Genomic DNA, 13,349 nt, shown 5'->3' on the forward strand with positions numbered 1-13,349 from the left:
TGTAGTGTGAAAAATGAGCTAATTGAACAGACTATGCTTGCACGATTGCTTCATGATTGGTTGTGTGCTTTTCAATATCATTTCACTGATTTAACATCAATATTACTTGTATAGTATATGTGAGGTTTTAGAAGTGTAATTGTAAGAGTCTCACTTTTTTTTTTGTATAGTAAGACTTTGTAACTATGCATGTAATTCAGTTATTCTATTTTTAAAATAGAAAGTCTTGCGCATTTTAATTATCTGATATTTCTTTCCGTTGCCTAATTATACCGTTTTTATATGATACTAAATAACACTTAAATCATGAACAAATGTATAATGTCCGGTTGTTTTGAACATATTGAAACAATTATTTGTGTTTATTTCATAATCAAATATGCGATACCGTTTAAATTTAATTTGATTTTCATTTCTTTTTAAAATGTTTTTCGAAGTTTGATATTATATCAAATATTAATCTTTAATTGCACATTTATGCAATTCTTTCTTTGGAAACTAACAACCTTCGTATTTTTAATTATTGATATTGATCACAATCGCCAAACTAAATTATTTACTATAAATAATCAAATGCATTGCAATAAATAGAATAATGTTTTATTTAAATCTTTTTACATGATTAAAATGTTAGGATTGTTTATTCTTGCTCACCTTCACTTCAAGTCTGTCGCGTTTACCAATATCATAGAGAATACGTTCTTAGTTCATTCGTTTTCTATTCATCAAACAAATTGTATCAGTTTTTTTTTTCAAATCTCTACGCACATTATTAGACTAAAATTTGATTTGGAAGGGCTCATACATTTTTCTCTGAAATATTTGAAGATTCAAACACTAAATCTAATTACTACGACTGTGTTTGATGTTCAGTTCAAGAATCCCAACATCAATAAAAGTAAAAAGACTGTTTGGTTTTCAGTTAGATAATCATAAAAGGAAGTTTAACCTTAATTTCGTATTGAAACTTAATTTGAAATAAAGAAAAATAGGTCTACAAAATTTTCAGGTTTACTTGTAATTTTGGTCTTTTTAGGGAATTCACAGTTTTGGCCCCTAGATATTTTTTTCCCAAATTTTAATCTTAATTATTTTACTAAATCTGTAGTTTTGTTTCTTAATCTAATTTTCTCAGTTTTATTCTTTTTTAATTCTCCATAATTTCATTTAGTTTTATTTTTAGAACGTTTAATTATGCAGATGAAAGAATTATTTTTTTACGCTTATCAAATTAGCTTTTTCTTTCTTTTTAGTAAATTACGAATTATCTTTCTAAACGTTTAATAGATGAACTTAATATAAGCGAGTTTCTTCTTATTTTATTTTTAAGGGTTACCACGTTTTGAACAAGAGAAAGTCATAGTAAAAACTGAAAAATGAAATTAGATAATTAAAAACTAAGAAATTAAAATTATCATGAGAGATCAAAGTTACAAATTTTGCAAAATGTAAGAACCAAAATTGCATTAAAGAAGAAAGTCACGGACCAAAATTACGAATTTTAAAAAATGTATAAATCAAAGGTATTATTAAGCCTAAACTTTATCCAAACAACCCTATTCATACCTTCTAGTAAATTTACCCTCACTTTCTCACGTTTTAAGATATTTCAGTCTCAAAATTGATCACTAATGGGAAATAGAAACTAATCTTTAATTTTCTTTCAACAAATTTATGTATTGATTGTCCCTTTAAAAGTTTGATTGATTCCTTGTTGTACATATATGCCCTTATATCTTTATGCTTTATAATTTGTGCTGGTCATATCCATGATTTGTGTTGGGCATAAAAAGTTTATTCCATAACTATGTAAAAGCAAGTTGCATTGAAAGTATGTTAATTCAGTTTAAACTTTTCGCTTGTTAACAAGCTTCCCATTGATCACTAACAAGACAATTTTTTGTAACACGGATCTTGATGCCCTTTTTCACTTCCTTCTCCTACAACATTCTCACTCTACCAAGTCCTCATCTCACTTAACAATAACCAATAATATTCACAAATGAAAGTTTTGCAGATTAAATTACAACTTTTTTACATGTGGTAACATCACATCAAACAGGACAATTCTGAGTTTCTCGAATTTTAACTAAATAACAAACTAACAAAGAAAAACTTTGGCAAACACCTCACGTGAACTGCAACACAAATGGTTTAAAAAAAAGAAGGCAAATTTTCCTGCACCTTACAAGTGTCACATGCACTTGATCTCCTTTCAAAATTTCCAAATTTACCTTTCATTTTCGATTTAAAAATCTAGAATTCAAAAAATACAAAGAATAAATTCATAATACATTATTGTGTTCTAAAAATAAAAATCTATAATAAAATTTAGAAATTAAAATCTCTATGTTCTCTACACAAAACAAAGTTCAGAGAACAAAATCTAAAAATATATTTCAGAAAATGATTAGTGAAATTCAGAAAAGTGTTCCGAAAATCTAAATTCAGAAACGTGTTCAAAAAAGGGATTTTTAGAAATATTTGTGATTTGCATCCTATTTTATTTAAAGATATTTTTGTCATTCACATGTAAATTGGATGCAGATTCTAATTTTATCGGATGCATAAAATAATTGTCTAAAAAAATATCAAATTTTGGTCTGCCAATTAAAAATTTTCAACATAAAGAATAAGGTTAATTAAGGTTAGGACTCACTTGTATCAACTAACTTGAATGACAAAATCATAAAAAAAAAACATAAAATAATAAATCTTTAAAGTAAATAATAACTTATTCGGTTTGAAAATCTGATAGAATAAAAATTATCTCTACTTTCCAACTATTGTACTATTGTAAAGTGTGATCAAGTTTGGTAATATATGAGGTATGAAAGAAAAAAAATTAAAAAGAAGAAAGAGAGAATATGAAAAAGATAGAAAAAAATTAAGACATGCATCTTTACAGCAAAGTTACATTGAATTACTTAAATAATAAACTACTAAAATTACTTTTTATTACTTTCATTTCTCATTTTGAATTAATCAATTATTTTGAAATTGTTATTTTTTAAAATAAGAAAAAATAAATAACATAATTGAAGTGGAATAAAACATATAGTTTTTGTTATATAGTACACCCAGCTTAAATCCTTATACTTTTTTTAAAAGCATGAAATTGGAGAACTATTTTATTTCTAGATTAATATAATACAAAAGAGAAAAATATTTTCAAAACAATTATGTGGTCTATTAAGAGAAAAAAAAAACTCAAAATCCTTAGTGACAATAACATCATATATTCTATATGACTTGTTAGTAGGGTTGTTTGAACCAATAAAAAACTGAAAAAAAATAAAAAATAAAAAATAAAAAACTTTTAGATTTTTTTAGATTTTTTTTCTTCTAAAAATTTAGTAGTTTGATTTGTTTTACAGTTTGGATTTTCAAAATCGACTCAAATGGAATCGAACTGTAATATATCTTTAATATTTTTTGTTATTATTATTATTATATTAATAGTAACTATAGTAAATAACAGAAACTATTCTATTTAGTAGAGGTGTTTGAACATTTGGGATGTGACATTTGTTTCGTTTGATCACATTTGAAACTTCTTTATCTCTCCAACATTGTCCTTGATGTCTTATTTGCCAATCTTTATTACTTATTGAATCACTCAAATAATAAATTACTAAAATTATTTTTTACTACTTGAATCTCTCATTTTTGCATTAATCATTTCAACAACAACAAAAAATTAAAAGTAAAAAGGATTAAAAATAAACAACATACTTGAAGTTGAACAAAGTAGTTAATTTTTGTTATATATTGTTTTTCTTGTTAAGTAACAATTTAAATCCTTATAACTTTTTTTTGTTAACACATGATGTTAGAGATCTATTTTAATTTCTATATGATATGTTGAGAAAAAGCATTTTCAGAACAATTTTGTTTGGTTTATTAAGAGGAAAAAAAACTCAAAATTCTTAATTACAATAACATCATGTATCCTAGTAGGGTTGTTCAGAAACAAAATGATTAAAAAAAATGAAAAATCCTTAATGTCAATAACATCATGTATTCTAGTAGGTTGTTATGAAACAAAATGATTAAAAAAAAAATGAATCTAAATAATCGATAATCGAATATCATTTTATCATGTAAAGAGGTATTGAATGAAAAAGTAGAGGATGCAAATACAATTTGATTATGGGAGGAAAGATCTATAACTAAAAATCCAAGACTGTACCACAACTTTGAACAAAAAATGAGGTTATTAAGAAGGACAAAGTGACATATACTTTATTCATAAGGTAGAAATGGATTAACGGTACTACAAGGTGAAAAACAATGGAAGATATAGCTTGAGATCAATATATAGAATTTTGTATAGTTTAGAATATGGAACCTAATAATGACTTTTATACGAGATATGATGATATTTTCAAAAGTGTACATTTAGATGTTACTTAAAGACAACTTCTTGCTAAAAAGTTGAACTAAATTACTCATTTCATTATGGACAATAATAAGATATTTTATATGTGCTATTCACTTGCCAAAAAATATGAGATATGGATGAACTTATGCATGGATTAACCTTTTAACCTGCCTTCAAAACAACACCGTAGAGAATCTATAACAATACAACTTTAGCTTGGAAAACAAAAACAAGGAAAATAATATGTGGTATGGTAATATAGGTTGGGATTCAAAGTTGACAATATATGTGTATTTTAAGAAGAATATGGAGGTACATGATTAGAGGCAAACCCAATGTAGGAGGATTTACTTCAAGGTTTATTATTATGTAAAGTTATGGTTGATAAAGTTTTCTTTAATTAAAGAGTTTCTCTCTTATTTTGCTTGTGTATCCTTCTCTAGTTAACATGTATTTATTTCAATGTTTGCAATTAATGGGTAATTAACCTCAAATAAGGTAATTATGTAAAGTCTCATATGTACTTTTGCATCTGTAGGTATATAAATTAATTTTTTATTAAAAAAACAATAAACTATTCTTTTATACTATCTTTTTATAATTATTAAGAGGTTATGTAACATCCCTGTATTTTCCCCATAACTAATAATCATAATCTTTATGAAATATCAAAACAAATATATAAATATAATACAAATATGTTTACAACTCTTTCATATAGTGTTTCAAAACACATTCCTCTTCATACAACTTCAAATATTTACATAAAATTAAAACAAATATTCAAAAGAAAGTAAACATTTTCATCATCCAGTTTGTCACTGAGGAGCTTTATCACATGTAACATCACCCGCTCCCGCATAAATACACGATTATTACAGATTAAAGAAAACAACCACAAAATAAAGCAAAGGGTAAACTAGCTATTTTTAAAACTTCTAATATAAATATAACTTTAAATATCCACATAAAGCCATCAATTCTCATGTATTTCCACATAATCATCAAGTGTCTATCAAAATTCACAAGTCATCTTTCTCATGTCAAACTTCTATCAACTCACAACACATAGACACTTGACTTTACTTCCGGAAGACTCATGTATTAAAATTAACATCCAGAGATCTGCACATGTCATACTACTCATTATGAAATTCACACAGCCATGCACATAATCATCTAAATATCTCATCATCTCATATGACAGGGTAAATCCATTTGATATACTCTAATCAGTTCTTTCAAACCTCAAACTCAGCCAAATCTCCTTCGACTCTCACCAACTGAATAACTTTATCTATGTGATTCCATTATATCAGTAGAGTCAGGATTGTTCATTCACAAGACACTCACAAATCAATACACCCTAATAACCATCTCAACACGACATTTCCTTTCCTGAAAATACTATCACACTTTCACATCATTTCATTCCTCATGTAACACATCAATACACCATTCAATCACATCATATTTTAAAATTTCTAACAATCCAAATATATCTTAAAATTCACTTAAACAAATAACTAAGTTTCTTTAATCATATTTTTAAATAAAATTTAGAATTTTCACTTAAAAACAATAATCAATAATAAACTAGGCTTTCAAAAGCAAAAATAAAAATTTTAAGTATTTTGTTTTTTACAAAGAGTCTAGCTTGAGCGAAAATTTGCTCGCTTGAGTGAGAATGGGTCTCGCCCAAGTGAAAATTCTCTTGCTTGAGCGAGATTGAACCCAAGAGCAACCCCAAAATTTATCCCATTTTTGCTTGAGCGAGATTTCTTCTTGCTTCGATGAAAATGGACCTAAGAGCACCCCATCTTTTCATTTTATTCTCGCTTGAGCGACAATTAGCTCACCTAAGCAAGATATACAAAGAAATCTGCATAATCATGCCTAAATTCATCATTCATAGTCAAACAAAACAATTTCAATAACTCATTTCAGTTCAAAAGTAACTTACACTATATCAACTATACAAATCAACCAATTTTTCAAATTCAAACATAAGCATCTACCATAGTTCATCCATATCAAAATCAACATATTCACATTTTATTTCAAACAATATTATGTATTACTCATAAACAATCATTCTAGGAAACAAAATTTAGAACTAGTGACCATGTCACCCCCACATCCAAATCTTTTAGCCTAGGGTTCTATTGAAAATTAAAACTAGTTTCCCTTACCTAAACTTAAGTAGATACTTACCATGAGCTCCAAATCTACCAAAAGCTTAAAGGTAACGTAACCTACACCACAGATTCCTGATAAAAAGTCTAACTATATCACTAGGACCCTGCGCTAACAGAGATTAACCCATAAGCTATAAGGGTCACATGCAAAGCCTAGATAAAGACAAACCTAACAAGTTCGAAATTTGACACAAGGAGAAGAGCAAAAAAAATAAACTTACTCTATCAGATATTCTGATCGGCCAGTCTTGTGGTATTCAGTGCTAGGACTCTGATGGCGAACTCCGATCATCAAATTAATGAGCAAGGAGATCTGAATCTTAGAGAGAAGATAGAGGAGGAAAAATGAGCTTTTAGAGAAATGATGATTCTTTTAAAATTAAACCTTAATAATTGAAATTCTATTTATATGCTCTTTTAACTTTAATAATAAAATATTCAAGTGTCATTTTAATTGTACCACTTCTACTCTAAGACTATTTTTCTCGATCCTTACGAATTATATTAATACAAAAAATTACAAGAAGTATTTTTTTTATCCATGGGTTAAAAGTTTGCATTTTATATATACCTACATTTGATATATTCAACTTTGGAGCATATCTCAATTGTTACAAATTCTAAAATCGAATATCATAGTTCTACATTAAACCCTGAATACTCCATAGCTCAATATTTCGAATACAAAATTTAGAATTGAAAACGAGTCATCAAAGTATTATTTAATAAGGAACTATATTTTTTGTTATTTAACTTTATTGAATGTTAAAAACTTCTAAATACATATCAATAACCAAGGTAGCTTTCCTTTTCATCATTGACAATTTAGTTGGAGATTATCCTCAAGAAGTCCACATACTTCGAAAGAAACTTTTCTTTTTACACCTCTTCTAACCACACTATGTCTTCCAATAAAAAGTACACTTCACACCAAATGAAGTAAAATTTAACAAAAGAAAATATTTAAAAATGAAGACTCTTAAAATATTTTGTTATTTATACTTAATAATCAACATTTTTGCAAATCATTTTGGAAAATGTAATCAAATACATTATTATATAAAATTACATTACCACATAGTATCATTTGTTTTAAGTTAGAGAACCCATCGAATGATTGATTTGTGATACATTCTTTATCATACTTTATTAGACTGAAGAGTTTAGTAAAAAAAATTTTTCTTTATATACATCATTGATTTCATACCATAGTCTCTATTATTCTTCATATAAATCATTGATTTCATACCCTACTTTGTGGTTATATGATATGAAAAATAACTAAATTTCATGCCTGAACATAGCAAAGATAGCTACAAACCTGAAATTGCTTTTGCAAAATTACAAAATTATCTTTCAGTGCAGTTAATAATAATGGAGGTGCAGGAAGAAAAAACCTACTTTAATTCCCTTACAAGCCCAAAAAGTTTTCATCTAATTATGGAAGTACACAATAAATTTGATTACATTTTTCTGAAAAATTTTGTTAACAAATATGAGGAACAAAAATTGGCACTGTCTCTCGGTCAGATGTTGCATTGTTGATTAAGCACAACAATCATTCAAACAAATTGGTGAGGGTGCAATTGAGAGATGAAATGAACCACCAAACTTTAAAGAATGAGCTGAATCCCAAATAAATAAACTAATTTTCAAATAACAGCTTAACATGGCTATTTAATTTTTCTCCACATGCTGTAAGAGAGATAGGAGACATATGATTGGAAGCAGTGACACATGGATCCATTAATTTGGTGCTCTTTTTTTTTAAAAAAAAATTTCCCTCAAAATATAAGCACGAGTAAATATCCACATGGGATCTTTTGGTTCTGTTTCGCATTCATCACATCGCACACTGCAAGCTCCTGTTTGCTAAATATAACTTGTTCAAGTCTCATCTTTGCCGTCTTTCTGATCTCAAATTGCCAAATTTATCCAATATCTTTTTACTTTTCATCTTTCTTTAGTAAAAGATTTGGACTCAAAATGTGTTAACATGTAGTCCATCACCACTGTGCCCAGGGCACAAAGTGGCCAAAGTGCATCAGAATTAAAGGAAGAAAAAGCACGAAATCTTGTGTAGTTGTCTTTGTTACGTTGATGTAGATAGAGAATATGTGAGATAATAAAATACATGTTATAAAAGAGAATGAATTGATTCCTGGTTAATAGTTGTACGTGTACAACTGTTTTGCTCTTTTCATCGTTTCCAAATAGATTGCTTGCAACTTCCTCTTGTAGCTCACCAGGACTGTTTCAAAAAGGGGCAAGGTTGGTAAACCGTGTACGGTATATGTATACGAAAATGTATAAGAAGCTTCTTGGTTTGAACTTTTTTTTTTCATAAAAAAATCAACCATTGATCTCACTTTCAAAAAAGTATAAAAAAATGATCTCAGCTCTCAGCGGAATTCATCGGGCCTATGACATTTGTGGACCTTGCATTAAAGTTTGGATGAGAGTTTTTCTCTCCACGCTATAGACTTACAAGTTACATTAGATAGGTTAGTTGTGAGGCGTGTCTCTGGTCCCCAAAAGAAAATTAAATATATATATCACTGGAATGCAAGATTATGATCTTCGATTAGCCTTAATCAATGCCGGTGCTTACCTTCTATGTTCATCATGTTATCATGTTTGCTTTTAAGTAGAAACAAGCATTTGCCCTTATTCACATCGCATGCCACTTTTGCATCTACTTATAGGATATAGATCAAATATCATCACGACAATTTTTATTGGATTTCAATTTTCGAATCATAAGAGGATAATGGTTCCGGGAAACGATCTGTACGCTAAGTTTTGCTATCAAATTAGCGAAGAATTTTCTGATTTTAAAGTTTTAGAAGTAAACGACAAAGCCTTGTGTAGTTGGGCTCTGACTTCGTCTAAAAGTGAGACATTATGAAGGTATTTATCCTTCCGATTTTCATATCAGTAAAGATCCCAACTTAGGAGTATTACGGAAGCAAGATGCAGGGATTTCTGAATCCTTATCGCTACTTTTAATTACAATGGAAAGGATACAGACAGAGTATCTGCTATGGATAATTCAGAAATTGTGATCTTCCATTAAAATGAGATATCTAGATTGAACCTAAGAAAGGAAATGATGGCCTCATTGATGTCAAGTCCCTAGTGGTCATTTGGTTATGGGATAGGCCGTATGGCCCCAGACTCGTCTGGTGTCAGACTAGAGGAGCACATGCACCATGTGGTCCTGTGAGAGGCTACTATTTTAGATAATCTAAGGTATTATCCATCAGGAAAAAACATAACCATATAATTTTCACTTACTGGTTTTGATTTGAGAGTAAGCAATACAAATCAGTGACAAGGACACTTCCCCCTAATAAATTTAATTGGTTATGCGGGACATGAATTGTAAATGCGAGTTAGATTTTCCACAATGCCCTTCCTATTCCCCCCGTCTTATAAAACATACTACACCTCTCTCATTCATTCATTGGAGGAAACAAAACCACAAAAAAAAAAAAAAAAACAAACAAACAAACAAGGGGAGGATAAAAGAAGTAAATGTCTGCTGTAAATCCACTTAAGCACTTCTTGTCCATCAAGTGTTTTCTAGCAAGGAGCCAGTGACAGTGAAGCAACAACCCTACAAAGACAATGCAAGTCATAGCTCAATTAATTGAGCATAATTAGTTGTGAATACTATACCACCAGTAATTTTGAAGGATGACGCCCGAATTGGTAGAACAAAACAAAGTAAAATTACTAACAACGACCAAATCTGAACAAGGCTAGATTAACTATTTGGCAAACCATTTCAGCTCTCTCTATCACTAGCTAACACTCCTAAGCATGAGATGTAAACTTCCAACAAACTCGCTCCACCACGTTGTTAAAGCTTCACCATCCAAAATCTCTGATTGTGACTCCCCAACGGGGTCACCAATCCTCGCCATCATTTCAACCCACAACCTCCATCAAGTTGAACTGTAGAAAGAAATATCACTACTTTCCTTTTCCCATCGTCAATTAGCTTTCAACCTTTTCTAATAGAATCCAACCTCACTGGAGAGAAGAAAACCAAAACCCCAAAAATTAAATAAAGACAACGACTTCTTCAGGCTAAAAAAATAAAATTCTAAAGTTATCCTTGTCCTCCTCCTCACTATTCATCTATTCAACCCACAATCACCGGCTTTTCCTCAAGTCATGATTAAACTCGTTTGAACAATTTGCAGCCGTAGTAAAATCACAAAAAACGCATTCGAAGACATGAGACAAGCTTTTCCAAAATCTAACCCACATAACCTAAAAGATCAATTTATCAGTCACGTAAAATCAATTTTACGAAAATTAAAAAAACAAATAAGAACAATATGCATCAGAAGAGCTAAAATTTGAGCGCTATCTATATAACCATCAAGATATACAAAAATTGGGTTCCAGATCTGTCATCAAATTATTATGCTATCCATCTTTTTGTTTACATATTTTTTTGGTTAAACATCTGGTTCGACTTCGCCTCCCCAGCCATAACTTAACCTTAAGATATTCACTCATATCTTTCCTTTCTTAAAAATAGAAAAGGCATTTTAAGAAAACATTTCTCAGTATGATATATATTTAATATTTTTCTATTCAGTGTGAAAAATTCCACCGTCAACATAATCTCCAATCCAAGCGAACCTCGGCGGGGCCATGCACGTGCTGACTGGGCTTCCGGAATGATACGATGTGGCTGCTCACCATGAAGGCAGTGACACGCTCGGAGACTCTCACATCTTCCATCTTCAACTCCTGCAACCTAAGCACGTACTCCGGCACGTGCAATAGGTCCCACACCACTCCCACTCCACCAGGCTTCATTACTCTCACCAACTCCGCCACCGCGCGCATCCTCTCAGCCGCGGCCTCCGCCGTGCGCGCGCCGTACTCCCTCCCGACAGTGTGCACGAACACGCCGGACACCACCACGTCGAAGTAGTTATCCGGAAACGGCAGTCGCCGCGCGTCGCCCTCGCGGCACGTCACGTACTCGCCGACTCCTTCCATCTTCGCCGCGCGGAGCGTCGACATCGTGGTACGCTTCGACCGGTCTAGGCCGACGACGCGGCCGGAACTCCCTTCCTTCTTCATCTGCGTCGCCACCGCGTTCAGTAGGATGCCCCGGCCGCAGCAGCCGAGGTCCAGCGCGAGCTTCACGGAGGACCAGTCGTGCACGGCGGAGACGATGCGCTGCGCCATGTCGAAGTGCAGCGGCACGGAGGAGTAGAAAAAGTTCGCCGCCGCAAAGAAGAGACACAGCGCGGAGAGCGCCGTGACGGAGCCGGTGATTCCTGCGGCAAATCGTGCCGTTCCGCCGGCGCCGGAAAAGATTCGCTCGAAAAAGTTGCAAACGAGATCAAAATAAAGAAGATACAAAACAGACAACACGGAGAAGAGCATCGCCTGGCAGAGGAGGAAAATCAGGGTTTGGCGCTGCTCCATTCCGTAGATCGCGTACATCTGCGTCCAGTCTCTGTTACCGCTCGTCGATTTTCCCATTCGGTTCTTCTAGAACCTTGACCTGGCGCTTTGGCTCACTGCTTCAGCAAATTGCTGAATAAAATCTGCAATAATTCAGAGCAAGGCTTGTGAGAAAATCGTGCTTTTGGTTTTCACTTTCGCAGTGAAACAAAAAGTGTGTGAATCGTTTGAATGTGTCTCTAACCAGTGAGAATAATTTGAAGATTTTGAGAATCAGCAAGTCAGATCCATTTTCCTGGCGGTGAAATGAAACAAAATAACGAAGCGGTAGTGGCAGTCACGACCACACCGTCGATGATATTCCAGTAGTACAGTTGTCAGTTACGGTTGTCTTCCAAACGCGCTTTGCTTCGTCGTTTTGCGTCCTTCAAAACGGCAACGCTGTTGTGCGTTCAGTATCTCTCTCTCATCTCTGTGTCTGGTTTGGGACTAGCAGTGCACGGATTTCAAGAGTGGCGAAAGAGGGAGTGAAATATTGTGAATGCCAATGGGATGGGACCTTCTTGTTGGTTGTGATTCGACAAGAAATAGTTATATAGTGTGTACGGCGATGAAGACCCTTTGAAACTTTGAAGAGTTTACCGGTTCACCGGCTTGGGTGGTTGCCAACTTCCCACTCTCTTTTTTCTTTTTTTCGTTTTCGAGTGTGAAAACAGGGAAAGAAACAACCAAACTGGTCCTCGTAACGCTTCTTCGCTCACTCGTTTACAGCACAGCCTCTCAGACCTTCTAATTAATGCCAATAATTTTCACTATCATATTTGGACTTTTTACCTTGTGCCTAGAGAAACAAAGGAAAACTCAGCCCTTTCCTTTCTAAGCATAACATTTACTCCGTGGTAACTTCCTTGTTACTTTTGGTTCTTATTTAAACAACATTACCATTCTTTCTCTGTGCTTTATAAGGGAGAATTTCATATCAAAATTATTAGCACGTGACGGTTTACTGCTTCCTTGCAAAAACTAATTTTCAATGTGTTAATTGTTCTGCGAAAAATTGGTTCCACCCTTGTCCTTTACTTACGCATACAATTGCACATTTACCTAATTAATAGGTAACAACTTCGGCCAACGCTGCTATAGCCCCCATTTTTTCCCCGTCTTTTGGTTTCATAATAATAAAACTATAATAACAAATTTAAATTGCACAACGTATTCCTTTTCTTTTGTTATCATACTTAAACGGTGAATATTTCCTGCGTCACATTATTATTGCCATTTTTATGACACGATCCCTTCACAATGGTAGTTTTAATTTGTTACATGAT

General features: G+C 32.2%; 1 protein-coding gene across 1 annotated transcript; it reads right to left on the bottom strand.

Annotated features, from left to right (window-relative positions):
* Positions 1-10,932: 10,932 nt before the first annotated feature.
* Positions 10,933-12,788, bottom strand: LOC137835310 (uncharacterized). The gene is made up of 2 exons (XM_068643759.1): positions 12,266-12,788; positions 10,933-12,164 (listed from the first exon to the last, which is right to left on the bottom strand). Exon 2 carries the CDS (start codon positions 12,097-12,099, stop codon positions 11,215-11,217), a length of 885 nt encoding a protein of 294 aa, XP_068499860.1. The 5' UTR covers positions 12,100-12,164; positions 12,266-12,788; the 3' UTR covers positions 10,933-11,214.
* Positions 12,789-13,349: the final 561 nt, after the last annotated feature.

This window comes from Phaseolus vulgaris, chromosome 5 (assembly GCF_051622355.1).
Source record: "Phaseolus vulgaris cultivar YP4 chromosome 5, ASM5162235v1, whole genome shotgun sequence".
Taxonomy (NCBI): domain Eukaryota; kingdom Viridiplantae; phylum Streptophyta; class Magnoliopsida; order Fabales; family Fabaceae; genus Phaseolus; species Phaseolus vulgaris.

Coding starts and splice junctions, on each gene's coding strand:
- LOC137835310 (XM_068643759.1), bottom strand. CDS start 12,099: ATGGGAAAATCGACGAGCGGTAACAGAGACTGGACGCAGATGTACGCG.